A 15,594-nucleotide genomic window follows, 5' to 3' on the forward strand; every position below is an offset into this window, starting at 1 on the left:
ACTTTTGCTCTTATGTGGAACACAAAAAAAAATATTTGGCATAATGTCCAAGCTGCTTTTTTCATGTAATGGGCGTGAATGGGGACTGTGTCTGTCAGGCTCCAAAAATTATTAAAAAAAGCTCTATAAAAGTGATTAGTGCGACTCATGCACTACTTTTCAAGTATAGATACAATACTCCATACAATTTAATAATATTGTAATTGTTGTTTTAAAAATTATATTTTTGTGTATGTCATTCATTTGGCATAAAACAAACAATAACACGCTTTGAGAGTCCACACATTCCCTGCATGATAAAGCCTATTAAAATACTAAAAATAGTTCCAAACCAAGCTAGAACAAAAGCATTGCATGTCTGAAGGCAACACACATCATTTAATTAGCCTACTTAAGAAATATTTTTTTTATTAATTGCTTGAGTGAATGAATCCAATAACTAATTCATGAAGACATCACTTGCTTGGTTTCTGAATGAATCAGCGTTTCAAAGCTGAACAAATTGTTTGAATAAAATTATTTACTCATTAAGACATTTTTGGTTTCATATTTAAAAGTATAATTTATTAAAAAAAGATTTTTTTTAAATAGTTTCAGTCAGAATTGTATGTTTATGTGCAAGACTAATGTCTTATTAGTCTATTTGGATTGGACTGAATTTAAATCAATTTATGGGGGGCAAATATTAATTTAAAACTTAGTTTCTGTGGACTAAACTGTGAACTAAACAACACACAGAAAATGAAAATCCTCTGGAGTCAGATGTTCACGGCAGGCCTAAAGCAGCCACTGTAACAGCACAAAACACATTCAGCAAAACATCATCTAATTATATATAAAAATAAATCATGATTTTGTAATTTCAATCATTTCAAAATCGCATACCCAACTTGATTAACTGTGGTCACCATTTACTTTCATTGAATGGAAAAGAGCAGCTTGGACATTATGCCAAATAACTTATTTTGTGTTCTCAGAAGAATATAATGAGTAAATGATTACATAATTTTTTGTTAATTTTCAGTTTTCGAATTTATTTTAAGAAAGTTGTCCATTTCAACTTACGGCATTAAGGAGAAAATTACAATAAAGAAATAACAGGTGTTCATTTTGTTCAGAACACATTCAAAGCAAGTTCTATTATTTAAAAATGAATTTACTCTTTCTTTCATTCATGAATTGCATTGCCATAAAACTAGAGATTTATCTATTGTGCCACTTCTAAAATGCGGGTATGTTTAGGTGCGATTTGATTGTGCGGCTGCATAGAGAGCAGCCCTGGTGTAATGCCGCCTCATTTGGGAGTTGGTGGGGGAGCTCGTGTGAAGCGTTTGTCTGGAGGAGATTAGCGCCGACTCTTCCCTAAAGGCACTGATTGTTTTTCTTCCACAGAGCCTCCCTGCCTGGCTGAGCTAGAGCGAATCCAAGTGCAAGAAGGTGCCAAGAAGAAACCGGGTAAGAATGAACGTTCCGTCGAGACTCGCTGTATCTCAGGAAGAACAAATTAAGGTGTGAAGAAAAGCAACATAGAGAGAACCAGAGAAAGAGGTTATATAGAATGAATTCAACTGGAAGAAAAAAGAACGGAAGAGAAAAGAAAAAAGCAAGGCAGAGCAGGAGGTAAGGTGTAAACTGAAAGACAAAGAGGGCAGCTCTGGCACTGGCAGAAGTGACTGTAGAGGAGTTTCATTTAACAGATGACAAGCACAAGGCTGGGATTAGCCCCTAATCAGGTGTGCGGATTCGAGCGGAGCTCATGGCTGCGGGCATGCTGCATGTTTGGCTGCAGAGCTTTCAGGACTCTCCAAGGGCGTGCTGCAGATGCTACAGCCAATCACAGGCAGCCAAAATGCAAACGTCCCCCGATGCCTGGGAACAAACAGCTATGTATACTATACAACCAAAGAGTTTTAACGTTCAAGATCAGCAAAAATTAACAAGTTGAACTCATTCATCAGCATTACATTCATTATCACAAATCACAAAATGGACTTTAAGTAAAAAATATTAAGAAAATCACATATATGTGTGTGTGCGTTTATATATATATATATATAGAGAGAGAGAGAGAGAGAGAGAGAGAGAGAGAGAGAGAGAGAGAGAGAGAGAGAGAGAGAGAGAGAGAGAGAGAGAGAGAGAGAGAGAGAGAGAAACCAAAAATTATTCAGACACCATGTATTTATATTTTTTACTAGTTTGTGCAGGACACTGTAGTTCACTTATGTAAGTGAGGATAGCAAAATAAACCAAACTGTTTCATATTTTACCCAAATATTCTTCATACAGTGGACTACCATATTGATAAAAATTTGGGATCAAAAGTTCGTCATATTTATTTACCATTTTCATAACTATAGTGAATAAACTGTGATCATGTGAGAAAATGTTGAAGCATATATAATGTATAGGCTATACATAAAAAATGCAAGACATTGCTAAAGGTTTGTGGCGCATCACCACTTTCATTAGCCTCCTTTAATTTATGTTGTCATAAATATAAAACACAATCACATAAAAAGAGGACAGTCATGCAGGATTATGGGTAAGTGTCAAAGGGAACCCTTAAACTGGAAAGCTCAACCTCTGTTTAACCCTAATGCATTATTACATCTTACATTATTACAATCTAATTAATGTTTTTTTTCCAACTAAAACATATATATATATATATATAAATAAAGAGCAGAATATATATTCTGAAGTACATGCTCATGACTTTCGCTAGCCATATTTAATTTATGTTCTCATAAATAAATAACACAAAGACGTAAAATAGGACAGTCAGGATGAATTATGGGTAAAGGTCAATGGAGTCGTGTTGGTTGGGATGTACATCACACTCAGAATGGTTAAAACCGGCTTTTACAGATTTGTCCCCTAGTACACACAGTGCATCAGAGGGTTAAATCCTGCATTTGATTGCTAAATAGATCATGATGATTATGTGGACATATAGTTGTTTATTGCTCCATGCAGTTGATTTTATCGTGCATCATGATTTCGAGACACTGCAGACAGAAACTCAGCCCTCGCCAAGGTTACATTTTATGCATTACAATGAGCAGTGTCACTTGAGTCTGTCACATGATTTACAGCAATATGCAAACTAGTTTGCAATGTCACCCGTGATGCAATACTTATTTTATGTTCATTTCATGTAGGATATGAAAATGAATGTTAAACACGACCGTGGCTTCTCAAAACATGCACGTTGGTGTGTTTTTCTCCCTTTTCGTCATTTCAGATACATACATTCCCAGCTGTGATGAGGACGGCTTTTACAGGAGACTGCAGTGTGACAAGAGCAGAGGGGAGTGCTGGTGTGTGGACCAGCATGGAGGAGAGTTAATGGGCTCCAGAATCCATGGCAACCCCGACTGTGGTGAGCACGAACACAACACACACACACACACACACACACACACAAACACACACACACACACACACACACACACACACACACACACACACAGACACTCTCTCTCTCTCTCTCTCTCTCTCTCTCTCTCTCTCTCTCTCTCACACACTCACACACACACACACACATACAGAGGACAATGCTCCTTCTGTAGCTACAGGGCTTAGGGCTTAGATCCACAAAATCATCAGTCACCCATCTGACAGAAGACCAAGTGCTACATTCATTAGGCCAGGTTCATTTCCATTCCAAAAGAGCAGTTGTCTTGCTGAAATAAAGGTCTGTAAGATTAATTACTACTGGCTTTGACAGACCTGCAGGTGATAAGAACAAATCCCCTGACTGGACATAAAATAGCGATTAAAAGGCCAACATCAAAATTACACCTCCTGTTTGTTTATTGTCGTCACCTCACGCCAATTGTGTATTGTTTAACCTTTGTTGTGCATAAATCTCTCCGTTTGCCTCGCAATATGATTTTTTAAAATAACGTTTCCCTTTTCCAGACGAGGCGGTCACGTACTCGGGCGATTTTGGCAGCGGGCTCGGATGGGAAGATGAGGAGGAGAAGGAGGCGGAGGAGAACGGCGAGGAGGCTGAGGAGGAGGAAGGGGAGGTGGGGGAGGTTGATGACGGTGGATACATTTGGTAGAACGAAACGCGATTCTCGCCTTGTTTCGACGTAGCTTTCTGTGGCCCATTTCTACAGAGGCAGCTCTATCTTCTGACATTAAATGGTGGACACTGGAGGGTCGGTCATCTTTATACTGCACTCCAAACAGCATTGACTTGGGGAGGGAGGGGGGAGGGGTGGCTTGGTTAGTGTTAGCTGTAGTGAGATCACGGTATTGGGAACGAGTTTTCAATTATTGGGCTTATGAATACTTGTGAAACATCATATTTTTGTTGTAAGTGCAAGAGTTTACTCCTGAATCAGTCTCTAGCATCTGCAAACACGAGCTCAGAATTAGGCGCTTGATAGGTGTGATGTGATGCGTTCTTATGCAAGTCTAATAAATACATACTTCATCACTGTACATTCGGAAATGATACCCATTAAATCTAAAGCATTCAAGGTACGACTTTTTAAAGTATGTATATAAAGATAGACATGCTTCAGGGTCTGACCTGCTTCATTAGATCTTCTACCGACCATCAGCAACTGCTTTCCTTGAACACTGAGATTGCTGCTAATGTTTTTGCTGTTAGAGTCTATGTAAATTGTTTCAAATATGTCCTACAATGGTTTAGCGTATATAAACACAGATTACTATAAAGACAAAGAGACGAAAACACCAAAAAACTCAAGAGTTAAGTTAGCTTAGCTCAAGAAAAGCTAAGACTGTTACTCTATTATGGCTCAAACAGTCTCTGCATCATTTTTATGCTACCTTGAAGAAGATAAATAGTCGTAAATGTATTTGAAGAGCTATTTCTCCACGCTCACAGACTAAAACCGATTTTAGGCATCTTGCCAGAAATACACAATGCACTTCTACAAGACGATCGTTGTCCTAAAGGCACTTTTTTCTCCCTGTCTTTTGTGTCATAATCCACCGAAACTAGAGATGGCAAAGCATTATATTTTCATATAAATGACATCTCAATGCAGTAGCTTTCTCCCTCACCCGACGTCAAATCATTGTTTTCTTTCAAATGGACAGTAATAAATCCTGAGATATGTGCGTTCTGGTTTCGTATGTCTGTCATAATAGAATTTGCTTATACTCCACTAGGTCAGGCTGTAACATGGTACTTCTGATGCAACATGGCTATTATAACAAGGCAGTGTATGGATGTAAAAGAGAGGCAGGAATGAGCTTTCGAAAATGCAATCTGACATATTCTCTCCCATACACCCAAAGGGACCAATCTGTCTTTGCAGATGTCTTCTAATCAGATCTTCCCATCATTTGCAGTGAAGGATGTGTTGGCTGTAATGTTCCTAGGTGTAAATCTGGTGCTGCAGGGATTTATAATCAAGGTCTGAATCTTATAATATACGAGTCTTGCAGTATTAAATACCTAAAGCATCAGTATTTAGGGTTAACATGCTGCGGAATCAAAGCAGCTAGTTGGAATTGCAAAATGTCTATGAATTACAGACTCGATATGGTATGATAATTCACCCAGACGTGATCTCTGAGCTCCACATAGCACACAGAAAATGCATTTGATATGGTAACATCCCCGACGTAAACACATTCATCAATGTACCGTGGCGTCTACAGAAGAATATAAATCCTCTGAATGTCATTGAGACGAATCCTGGCGATATTTAAATTACTTTTGGATTATCATAGGCTGGTGTGATGGAGTGGAAAGACGACCAGCTCATTTAAAGTCAATAGTGAATGTCCTGATGTCTTATTAAGCAGTGTACAGGAGTCTGCTAACAGTGATGTTATACCACTTGGACTAGTGTATGATTGTATTGTACTGTACATGCCATTATTATTGTAAATACTTGGATTTTACTGATTAGAAAACATATTTACGCTGAGTTGCAGTATATTTGCATTTAGTTGCATGTTTCTTTGTCCAAGTGTGTCATCTTTCTTGCCTGAATATGATTAAAGGCACTGGGCCCAAAGTGCTGTTTCTTTGTTCTCCTAATTACTCCCAAGATGCTGCGACATGCTAATTTTCATGTGATACTAGAGACATGAGAAAACAAATCTTTTCAACCCACTTTTAAAGGTTTTTTTTTTTTTTTTTTTTTTGACAAGTGTAATTTATAACTATACCAAAAATACCCAACAAAAGCTGGTTCTCAAGACATACGAGTCACCAGAGGGGTCCAAAAAAGGAATATCAACTTTAATAGAACACAGAATCTAACCGCCTAATGACTCCTAATAACTTCTAAACTCTATTACAATAACACATTTTTTCAGTGTTGACACACATTTTATATAGTAGTGTGATTCAGTGGAGCATCCTGTTTTGTATCAACGTAAAATTGTTAGAACGCCCTGGTTTCTAACTATTTTACAAAAACAAAAAAGATGTGCAGGATGAAACTCTAATTCTATAATAACTAATATTTTTAATAACTCATTGTAATTAGTGATCTAGTGTAGCACCCTTCTTGGCATCAGCCTAAAATGGTTGGAAACCAGTATTTATTTCTACTTATATTGATCAGTCACTGTTCACTTGCATGTATCTAAAAATAAATGTATAAAAAATGTAATCTAAGGGATGCAGAAATTTATGCAGAATTTTTGTGTAATCTTTGTGAAATCAAATTAAATTGTTTTATATTAAAATGTCAAATAAGAACCTGAGAAATTACATTTTCATAGGTATTTCATATCACTTTTAAATTTTCAGCAACTTTAAAACACACAAAGGTTAATTTTACATGGTATCTTGTACATTTGCAAATATCATAGTATGATTAAAGCTTGCTTTGAATGCTCTGTAGTCTCCATATCTTTCTGACATCACCCTCTGCGCTGTCCAAGACCTTAAACACAGCAGCATCTCCGGTTTGATCAAAACGTCTAAGCAGAGGTTCCAGAATGGTCACTGGGATGCTGAAGTTCAGGTGGGGATATGTCACTTTTGCAGTGAAGTCTCTTGTGTTGCTGGACACAATACCTAATATTTCGAAGTTAACGATAAAATATATCATGAGAAAGAATCTGCCTGAAAAAATGTTATTTAGTCAGAAAATGTCATAGTCAGGAAATAAAGAGCTGGAATGCTCTAATTCTGAACTTAAAGGTGGGGGAAATGCTTATTTGGTCCTACACTGCCCCCTTCTGGTTAGAGAAGGCATGGTACATTTCATTTATCTCCACTAAAGACTGGATTTGAACTAAAAACAACTAGTTGATGTACTGACGTTTCCCATTCAATTTAAATAGTTAGGAATTAGATATATGAAATTAGAATTACCTAACAATTCTCCAGTGGCAGAACGAACCACAGCGCCTCCACTGGCTCCAGACTGCACTGCACAAGTAGTCTGCAGCATCACAGGCTGTGACTGATGGGTGATGACTCTGGATAAGATCCCTGAGGTCAATGAGGGGCCACAGCGGCTCCCTAAAGCTCCATAACCCACGACAACTACATCCTCACCTAAATAAACACAGAACATGGAAATGTCAGGTGCTGCACCGGGACAAAGTACACAGTTATGTTAACAATGTTGTAATGTTGTAGCTGTTATAAGATATTAAAGGAAGTATATGTAAGATTGTGGCCAAAACTGGTACTGCAATCACTATCCCCTCTCCCCCTCCACACTGACTCAAGGTTGCCAGATAGGCTGCAGGATCCAGCAGGAACGTCTGTAGCTGCATCTGTGGTAACTAGAGCAGATCTGGCAACCCGGATGCCGAAATAATACAGACTTTGTGATTGGTCGATAGGTGGAGGGTGGAGCTTCAGGCCAAAACACAAGATGTCAACATCAGTTGAGGGCTGCAACAACAACTTTTAAATCACAATATCCTGGCCGGACTACCGTTGTCAGTGATAGAAGTATTTGAAATTAACATGATTTCCTATTGTCTAGTGGCCATTTTATGATTCATTGAAATACATTTCTTCAGACAGTTCCTGCAGATTTGCATGTAATTTTAGGTTAGTATTTCTTGGTAAAACATAAATATTACATAAAAGCTCATCATTTGTCCATTTCCTTTCAATGTCTTATCTCTTGTATGCCATATGTATGTCAGTTATGAATTTGTATGTCAATGATGATTATTGAAGCATTTTTTTTTTTTTTAAGTGGTGGAAACTGGTTTCCATAATTAGGGTCCTCAATAGGGTTTAGGAGCCCCTATTGTTTCTTAAGTTTAAATTATTATTATTCCTTCCCAGTGGGATTCTCCCTATCCCCCTTTTAATCGCTAGTAGGACAATTACAAAAATTGAGGTAATAGTAATCTAAGCAATAAAAAAAAATCTGTGTGAGCTGCACAAAAAATGACTTAAGAATTGTTTTAAAATTGTTATTTTATATTTCATTTAATATTTTTATACATCATTCCATAAGTCATGCTGAACCGAGCAAAAGTTGTGTCTGTGCCAGAGATTGTATTGTTCCAAAAACGAATTTGTCTAATCTGAAAAAGTTATATAACACTTTGAGATCATCCTCATTTGAACTACTGAACCTCAGTAGCTAAGGTAAAGCATGTAGACTGAGTGGCGCACAGCAATAAGCAACAAGCATGTGATCTACAGTTTGTGGGTTTGATTCCTGCCTTGTACAACTATAAAAGTGTGTGTGTGTAATGTTGAGTCACTTGTACTAAAGAGCATTGTACTAATGTTTCTTCCTCTGGATTAGAATTTTTTTTTGTTCATTCTTTGTTCAATATCATCTTAACTTCTGTTCGTTTTAACTTCATTTTCACCTGTACTTCTGAACCTATCTTTTTTTTCATGTACAGTCTGCTATTTTTGGGAAGAATAAAACAACATTCCAAAATCTCAAGGCAAACAAACAAAACAATTCTGGCTAAATGTGATTTTCAATAAAACAGGTTTGCAGCACATTACCTTGATGAAAGTATTTGGTAAACTGAGGTTTTACCAAGTCTCCAAGGGATTCCTGAATCTCCACTACAGCGATATCATAGGGAGATGCTGGTGCTGATGAATACAGCACCTTACCACTTACTGCATGAAATCTGTAGTGGAAAGTGTACGTTATTATAAATCACATGGTGATTGCAAATTATAACAATACCAATCAAATGTAACTTGTATAAAAAAGTTCAACAAACAATATGCCACTTCTTTAAGCCACATAACAATGAATATGCAGGAATTCCAAGGCCATTACCTTCCTTCATAGTTGACTCTGACTGTAAGAACAGACTTTTCATTCACCACATGTCTGCAGGTCAGAACCAGATTCTGGTTTAGCAGCACACCGGAACCCCACAGCAGGCCGCTTTCAACCAATGCCACTCCGGGGTAAAATTCAGAACCTGACCGTCTGGTTGCAGTTAATGGAGCTTGAATCGAGCCAGTTATTAACTGTGATGGCTTTTCTATCAGTGACTCCTGCACGGCACCAGCCTGTATCATGTTTTTCAGAATGAGGTGAACAGAGCACACAAGTGTCAGTCCAATCCATTCATCGGATTTCCAGCACAGTGGTGAAACGATCAAACCCATGAGGTAAGATCTGCCTCCTTTGCTAATAAAAACGCCACCTCCTTCAGTGCCAGGCAAGCAGCGGGCATCAGTCAGGATCAGTGCATTTTCATCTCCTGCCAGATTACTAATGATGCCTTTACTAATTGAGTTCATGAAGAGGTCTGGACAGAGACCACCAAATGGAGACCCACATGCGATAACATGACATCCCTTTTTAAGAGTGCCACTCTTCACCCATGGAATAGTTTCTTTACAGGTGCATGTGGACGAGTTGGGCACTTTTAGAAGTGCAAACCATGTTAAAAACTTGGAGTCTTCCAGGAATTCTGTATCCAAACTACCACTATAAAAGCCCCAATTGTCGGCCCCCTTAAAGATTTTATTAAATGCATCTTGAAACTCCTCGCAATTGATCATCATTAATAATTGAGCTTCTTTACGGATCGTGTTGCGTCTCTCCCTTTCACACGATTGGTTGGCGCAAAGGTCAATGTAATCTACATACACTTTTGTTTCTTTAGTGAAACTTTCAGAATGCAATATCTTCGTGGACTGTCTATCATGTATAAAGCGAGAAAACATAACGCCACTGCAGACTACAAATCCAGACTGGTAATTCAGAAATACTCCACTGCAGCTCATTGCTTTATTCTGAGATCCCGATGTGAGGTCGAGGGGCGTCTCGGATACTGTGACAACACAACATGCCTCTTCCACAGTCTTCATTTTCAAAGGCTATATATATATATTTCAAAACAGTATTAAACTGGCACCATATAAAAGTTCAGAGTTTTTAATCTAATAGTAAAGTTAGATGAGTTGTTGCGTCTCAAATGAGCTCAATACACAAATGTCAACCGCAATACTGGCAGTTAGATTATAAAAAAAGTGCCAACAAAATAGTTTGCAACAAAAACAACTATTACGGGTTGCGACGTTAGTCTAGGGGATGGGCAGATAATGCAGTAATGGTTATTAACTTATCGCCGACTTGATATTGTTGCATGAGTTCTCCATCTGTAGCACTTCCTGTTATGCGTTCATTGGCGTGATCATGTGGTCGACAGCGTGCCCTCCTATTGGTTCATCTACGTCCAACTCTTTCGAATGATTAATTTCATAGAACCGGTTCAGTGGTTTTTTTAACATCGCCGTGTCCCAAAGATAACTTAGGTCAAGCCATTCCTAAATGGATCGTTCTATCCGACTTGTGGGCCGGTTTAACAGATGCATTGGAAAGAGCCAACTCAAAAGAATTCGTTGACGAATCGGTCGTCGTTGAGTTTACATTATGAACAATATTTTGTGCACTCTAATATTCACCTTTCCCACGCAACAAAGGTATAGATTCAGTATTGACAAATAGCTTTTTATGTTTTATTTTACTCAACTAGGATGTCAGAAATGTTTCATTCTTTAAAATGTGTATTCTAATTGTTTTTGGAAAATAGCAAAGTAGCCTACCCACGGAAAATTCAAAATATTTTATTTGTGTTGCCTACTTTATTGCGTAAATGCTACAAGCTGGTAGAAGTGGCACATACATGATTAGCCATTTCAAAAGATAAGCAGCATCGAAATTCCCAATCCCATAAGCCTATTTACAAATTAGGGCTAAAAGTGAACTAGTAATATGACAGATTTCTCTTTTGCACAGGCAATATGAACTTAAAAAAGCCTATGTACATTCATGCCATAACTGCAAACAATTCACAGCTGACAGTCAAAAATACTCATACAATTAGTCAGGTAGTTTAGTGTTGAAACAGGCTAATGTACAAACATCACTGAAAATGAAGAGTAATACATAAGCACATATCAAAAACCTACATACAAATAAAACATTTGTAGTTTTAAATATTAGATATAAATATTTAATTGTAAATCTCAGGCAAATTTGATCAGCAAGCATGTATATATTGGCAGTCCACACCTTCAGAAGTATTTCCTTTGAACATGTGGGAAATACAGCACTATAAAACCACCAGCATTAAGGCACTGAGGTAATGTAACATGAAAACAAAAACACTGATTCCGTATCATCTAATGATTGTGACATCAGATTTTCACAGCACAAGTGATATTCACCTGATTAGAAGTCCTTGATTCAAATGTACAAAGGTATGTTTAACGTTTGGCAGGTTATAAAACTGACACTTGTTTTGTTATAGGATGCCATCTCTTAAAATAACCCAGCTCGGTCAACTGATGAAAGATGCTGTATTTCTAACACTTTTAGAAAAGTAAGCAGCATAAATTATGTCTGAGTTTTTGAATAATTGCATATCTCATAAACTGATCTATCAACAAAAACTGAATTGCATAGGCTCCGATATATAACAGCCCTGGTTACTACAGTTTCATTATCTTTTTCATAGTTTCATTTCATAAGATAAATAATCAAATAATAAATAAGGATACATGAGTTATGAATTAATAACCACATTAAATATGTTAATCAATATACTGAGATAGCCATCGAAAACCTTCACCATATCCTTGTCTCTTCAACACGCTGCACATAAAGACTTCCATTGGCCTCAGGTTGAGGTCTTTCAGTGATGCATTCCCCTGTGTGGACACAGAGAAAATAAGACCTCCAGAAAACATTTTATTAAATATTACACACTAAACTGTACAACACAAAATGTTTTAAATCTATTATCTCGTTGACCTACCTTTCCAGTGGTGTGTCCATAAAGACCAAACATCCCTCTTAGCCCGTCCTCACTTATTGCTTCTGGTCGGTCAATTTTATTCCCCAAAATAAGGATGGGCACATTGGATATGGTTTCATCAGTTAAGAGGGCCTGAGGTGTAAAGAGCGATCATTATTATTCAAATATATGGCTGTTTTTATTGGTGGAATTGGGAAGAAATTTAAGTTGCATTGAAGTCATTGCTGTGACATTCCTCTGGATGTGTTCATGGTTAAACTTTCATATATGTAGCCCTGTTTACACCTAGTATTAAGTGGATAACGCTAAATATAGGTGGAAACGGGGTCTAAAATGTTTTGAGCTTGTTCACTTTCGATCAATTCCAAAGGTTATTTGAAAACACATTTGACCGTATTGCTTCTGTGGTGTAAATGCAATGTGGTCCAATGTGTTCGAACAGTCACAAAAGACTACATCTGTGCCTCCTGAACTAATGGATACACATTATGAGAAGGCACTATCCAGACAGACGGGATTTAAAGGCCCAAAGACCCAAATTTGGTTTGACAAACATTCTTTCACCATTCCTAATGTTAAAGGGTTACTTCAGCGATTAGCATATGGCTTTGTTTCAACTTCTCAAATTGATTCCTATGAAAGTTAAGCTTGCAAAGGCATGAACTGAAAACGCGCCAGACTGAACATGCGCTGTGAATGTAGGCCTTGAGCGCGGTTGCGTTTACCTCAGCTCTCATCACAAGCTCGTCCATCACTGTCAATGTAATCTGACTCCTGCAGCGTTTGGGCTGTGACACTCCCTCAGCGGCTAAATCCTATTATATTGAACAGACACGTTCAGTTTTTAATTGTAGTTCTCTAACTAACTGAACTGATTTTATGAAAATGAACGCGGTCAATAAGGGAAAGTGAAAGTGATTCATTAATCTAGTAGGTGGCTTTGGGAGTGGCCTCGTAGGGCAGTGAAGCATTCTGGGAATTGTTGTCTTTCATCCCCATGAGACAAAAATTATTTTTCTGTCTTTTCTTAATCTAGAAAGCACCAAATAAAAAATATATTTTATATTTCTACTACATTAATGACCCAGTTTAATACAGATTCATATTCCCAGCGCTGAAGTACTCCTTTAAACTTGTTTAACGTGGTATTACGGCTGTCAGAGCAGAAACAAAAGCTTCTGCTTTGTATGAATGACCTCCTTTTGTGGTCATCTGTAAATTGTGTGAGCTTATTTGGTTCATTAGATCGAAAGATTGGAAAAAGCCCATACATTTACCTGCCCCTCGAAGAAATCGGGACAGAAGTAGTTGAAAGTGGACAGAAGAGAGATTAAAACACCAGGTGTGTCAACAGGATAACACAAGTATAGATGCCTCCCTCATCTTCTTGTGATCAGATCAACCAAAACACATCTTAACAGCAGGTGTAAACAGGACAGGTGTAATCTTGTCTTAACAAAACCCTTGATTATATAAAAGGAACAGTAGACTTACATCTAACTCAATTTTGGCTTCTTGTAGTCGTTCATGGTCAGCACAGTCAACAAGATACACTATCCCATTTATTGCTGGAAGATAATTCTTCCAAACTCTTCTTGCTGAGAATAGAAAATAGACAAGATCCAATTGCATTACGTTTAGTTGTTCTAAAATTTCAAAACAAAAACAAAAATTCTATTTTGTTACATAAAGCTACTTTTGTTTAATTATAGTATAATACATAAACTGGAGGAGATTTATTAATAACGTATTATTCCATTTGATATTTACCTTGAGCATGACCACCTAGGTCAAATGTTGTAAAAGTCATCCCAGCTATAGTCAGTTCCTCAGATGCTAGCAGATTGGACAAGATACGGTACATTACGCACAATGTTTGCTCCAACAAATTTAGAATTCAAGAATAAGAAATCCTGTTTTTGCACTTTCCTTTCTAAATGTAGCTATGGCACCTCATAAAACCGTAAAATATGTCGCACTTTACTTACTAGGGTGAAGTGTTGGAACATGCTGCCCAAGTCGATCATCTTTAAGCATGTGCAATAATGTTGTTTTTCCAGCATTGTCTAATCCAAGGAAAACTAATTTCCCAGACTTTTTATAGAGTCCTAAAAGGAAATATGAGTATAAAAACAGTTACATAATGATTTGTGCTCATCTGTATTTGAATATCTGGCTGATACTTTACCTAATAATTGTAACACACTGCTGAATCCTCTGTACAGCCAATCAAATATGAAAGACATTTTCGTAGCCTGTTCCCTGAAAGTAAATAGCAACCGAATTAGGGGTTTGTTCTAATGGAGAGTACTGCAAGATCCAAGACTTTTCAACAGACTCTGCTTACTCCAAAATAAGCTCTTTACCTAAATCTACTGTAAGCATAAAACACAGGCGGTACTGCGTTATTAAATGACCCTAGTTAACGTGTTGCCATTAAGAGTACATTTAAGAAAGTAGACACAAACCCCCTTATAGCTATAAACCAATATCCTGGAAACAACATGAGCAAGAAACTATTTCTAGTTGTGAGACCTTGTCACTTGACGCCATGGATATAGCACACAGACATAGCTGTCACTCAAATGACAGCAACTCGCTAAACTCCAAGTGCATTTCTATACATTAATACGTTGTTAATTAACTTGAATATATATACAACCCAATAGTATTGTTCCCTAACTGGAACCATCGTAGCATAGTGCGCGTTTTCTGGAAACGCGTCAATACAGTAGGCGCTTTTTAAACACACTGAAAACAACAGCCAGAAAGGTTGAATGAGCAAAACAGAGTATTTTGAAGGCAAAAATGCTCAGGACGACGTTATGAATAAAACCTTAAAACCTGGCTTTTGGTGTTGAATTTTGTGGCTATTCATCCAGTCACAAATATGTTAACAGCTGCGTCGTTTGTAATGTTACGTCATTTGTAAACAACACAGAACATAATGCGTTCTAATATCCGTGTCAATACCTGGAAGGGTCCGCTTGTGTAGACCAGTCAGTCCGGTCTGTATTCTTCTGCCACTAAACACAAACACCGGCTCGAATTTGACGTTTAACCGGAACTGCGTAGCGGCATAGGGTGGTCTCAGATCGATAGGTTAATGCGTTGTCACCATCTGCTTGCTAAATGTTGACTGACCTGCAGTGGGACCTGCCAGGAGCTAAGATTTACATTTAATTGTTAAGATTAAATGAACCCCCAGTTCATTTAATACTAGAACCCCCAGTGTTTTTTCAACGAATATATATATATATATATATATATATATATATATATATATATATAAAGATATATATATATATATAATATATATATATATATATATATATATATATATATATATATATATATATATATATA

At 37.3% G+C, this 15,594-nt stretch overlaps 3 protein-coding genes across 3 annotated transcripts in view; 1 reads left to right on the forward strand and 2 right to left on the reverse strand.

Annotated features, from left to right (window-relative positions):
- Window positions 1-6,011, forward strand: part of spock2 (SPARC (osteonectin), cwcv and kazal like domains proteoglycan 2) — a 49,095-nt gene extending 43,084 nt beyond the window's left edge. Inside the window, exons 8-10 of the mRNA XM_067420619.1 lie at window positions 1,393-1,455; window positions 3,245-3,382; window positions 3,925-6,011. Coding sequence (XP_067276720.1) covers window positions 1,393-1,455; window positions 3,245-3,382; window positions 3,925-4,070 — 347 coding nt within the window. The 3' untranslated portion in view covers window positions 4,071-6,011. The remainder of the gene's footprint in view (window positions 1-1,392; window positions 1,456-3,244; window positions 3,383-3,924) is intronic.
- A 212-nt stretch (window positions 6,012-6,223) lies between these two features.
- Window positions 6,224-10,609, reverse strand: tysnd1 (trypsin like peroxisomal matrix peptidase 1). The gene is made up of 4 exons (XM_067420618.1): window positions 9,231-10,609; window positions 8,945-9,075; window positions 7,325-7,510; window positions 6,224-7,024 (listed from the first exon to the last, which is right to left on the reverse strand). Exons 1-4 carry the CDS (start codon window positions 10,274-10,276, stop codon window positions 6,822-6,824), a joined length of 1,566 nt encoding a protein of 521 aa, XP_067276719.1. The 5' UTR covers window positions 10,277-10,609; the 3' UTR covers window positions 6,224-6,821.
- Window positions 10,610-11,019: 410 nt separating this feature from the next.
- Window positions 11,020-15,374, reverse strand: sar1ab (secretion associated, Ras related GTPase 1Ab). Its single transcript, XM_067420936.1, has 7 exons — window positions 15,202-15,374; window positions 14,417-14,490; window positions 14,217-14,336; window positions 13,999-14,064; window positions 13,723-13,826; window positions 12,229-12,360; window positions 11,020-12,121 (listed from the first exon to the last, which is right to left on the reverse strand). Exons 2-7 carry the CDS (start codon window positions 14,472-14,474, stop codon window positions 12,005-12,007), a joined length of 597 nt encoding a protein of 198 aa, XP_067277037.1. The 5' UTR covers window positions 14,475-14,490; window positions 15,202-15,374; the 3' UTR covers window positions 11,020-12,004.
- Between the last annotated feature and the right edge of the window lie 220 nt (window positions 15,375-15,594).

The sequence above is a fragment of the Pseudorasbora parva genome, chromosome 17 (genome assembly GCF_024679245.1).
Source record: "Pseudorasbora parva isolate DD20220531a chromosome 17, ASM2467924v1, whole genome shotgun sequence".
NCBI classification, from domain to species: domain Eukaryota; kingdom Metazoa; phylum Chordata; class Actinopteri; order Cypriniformes; family Gobionidae; genus Pseudorasbora; species Pseudorasbora parva.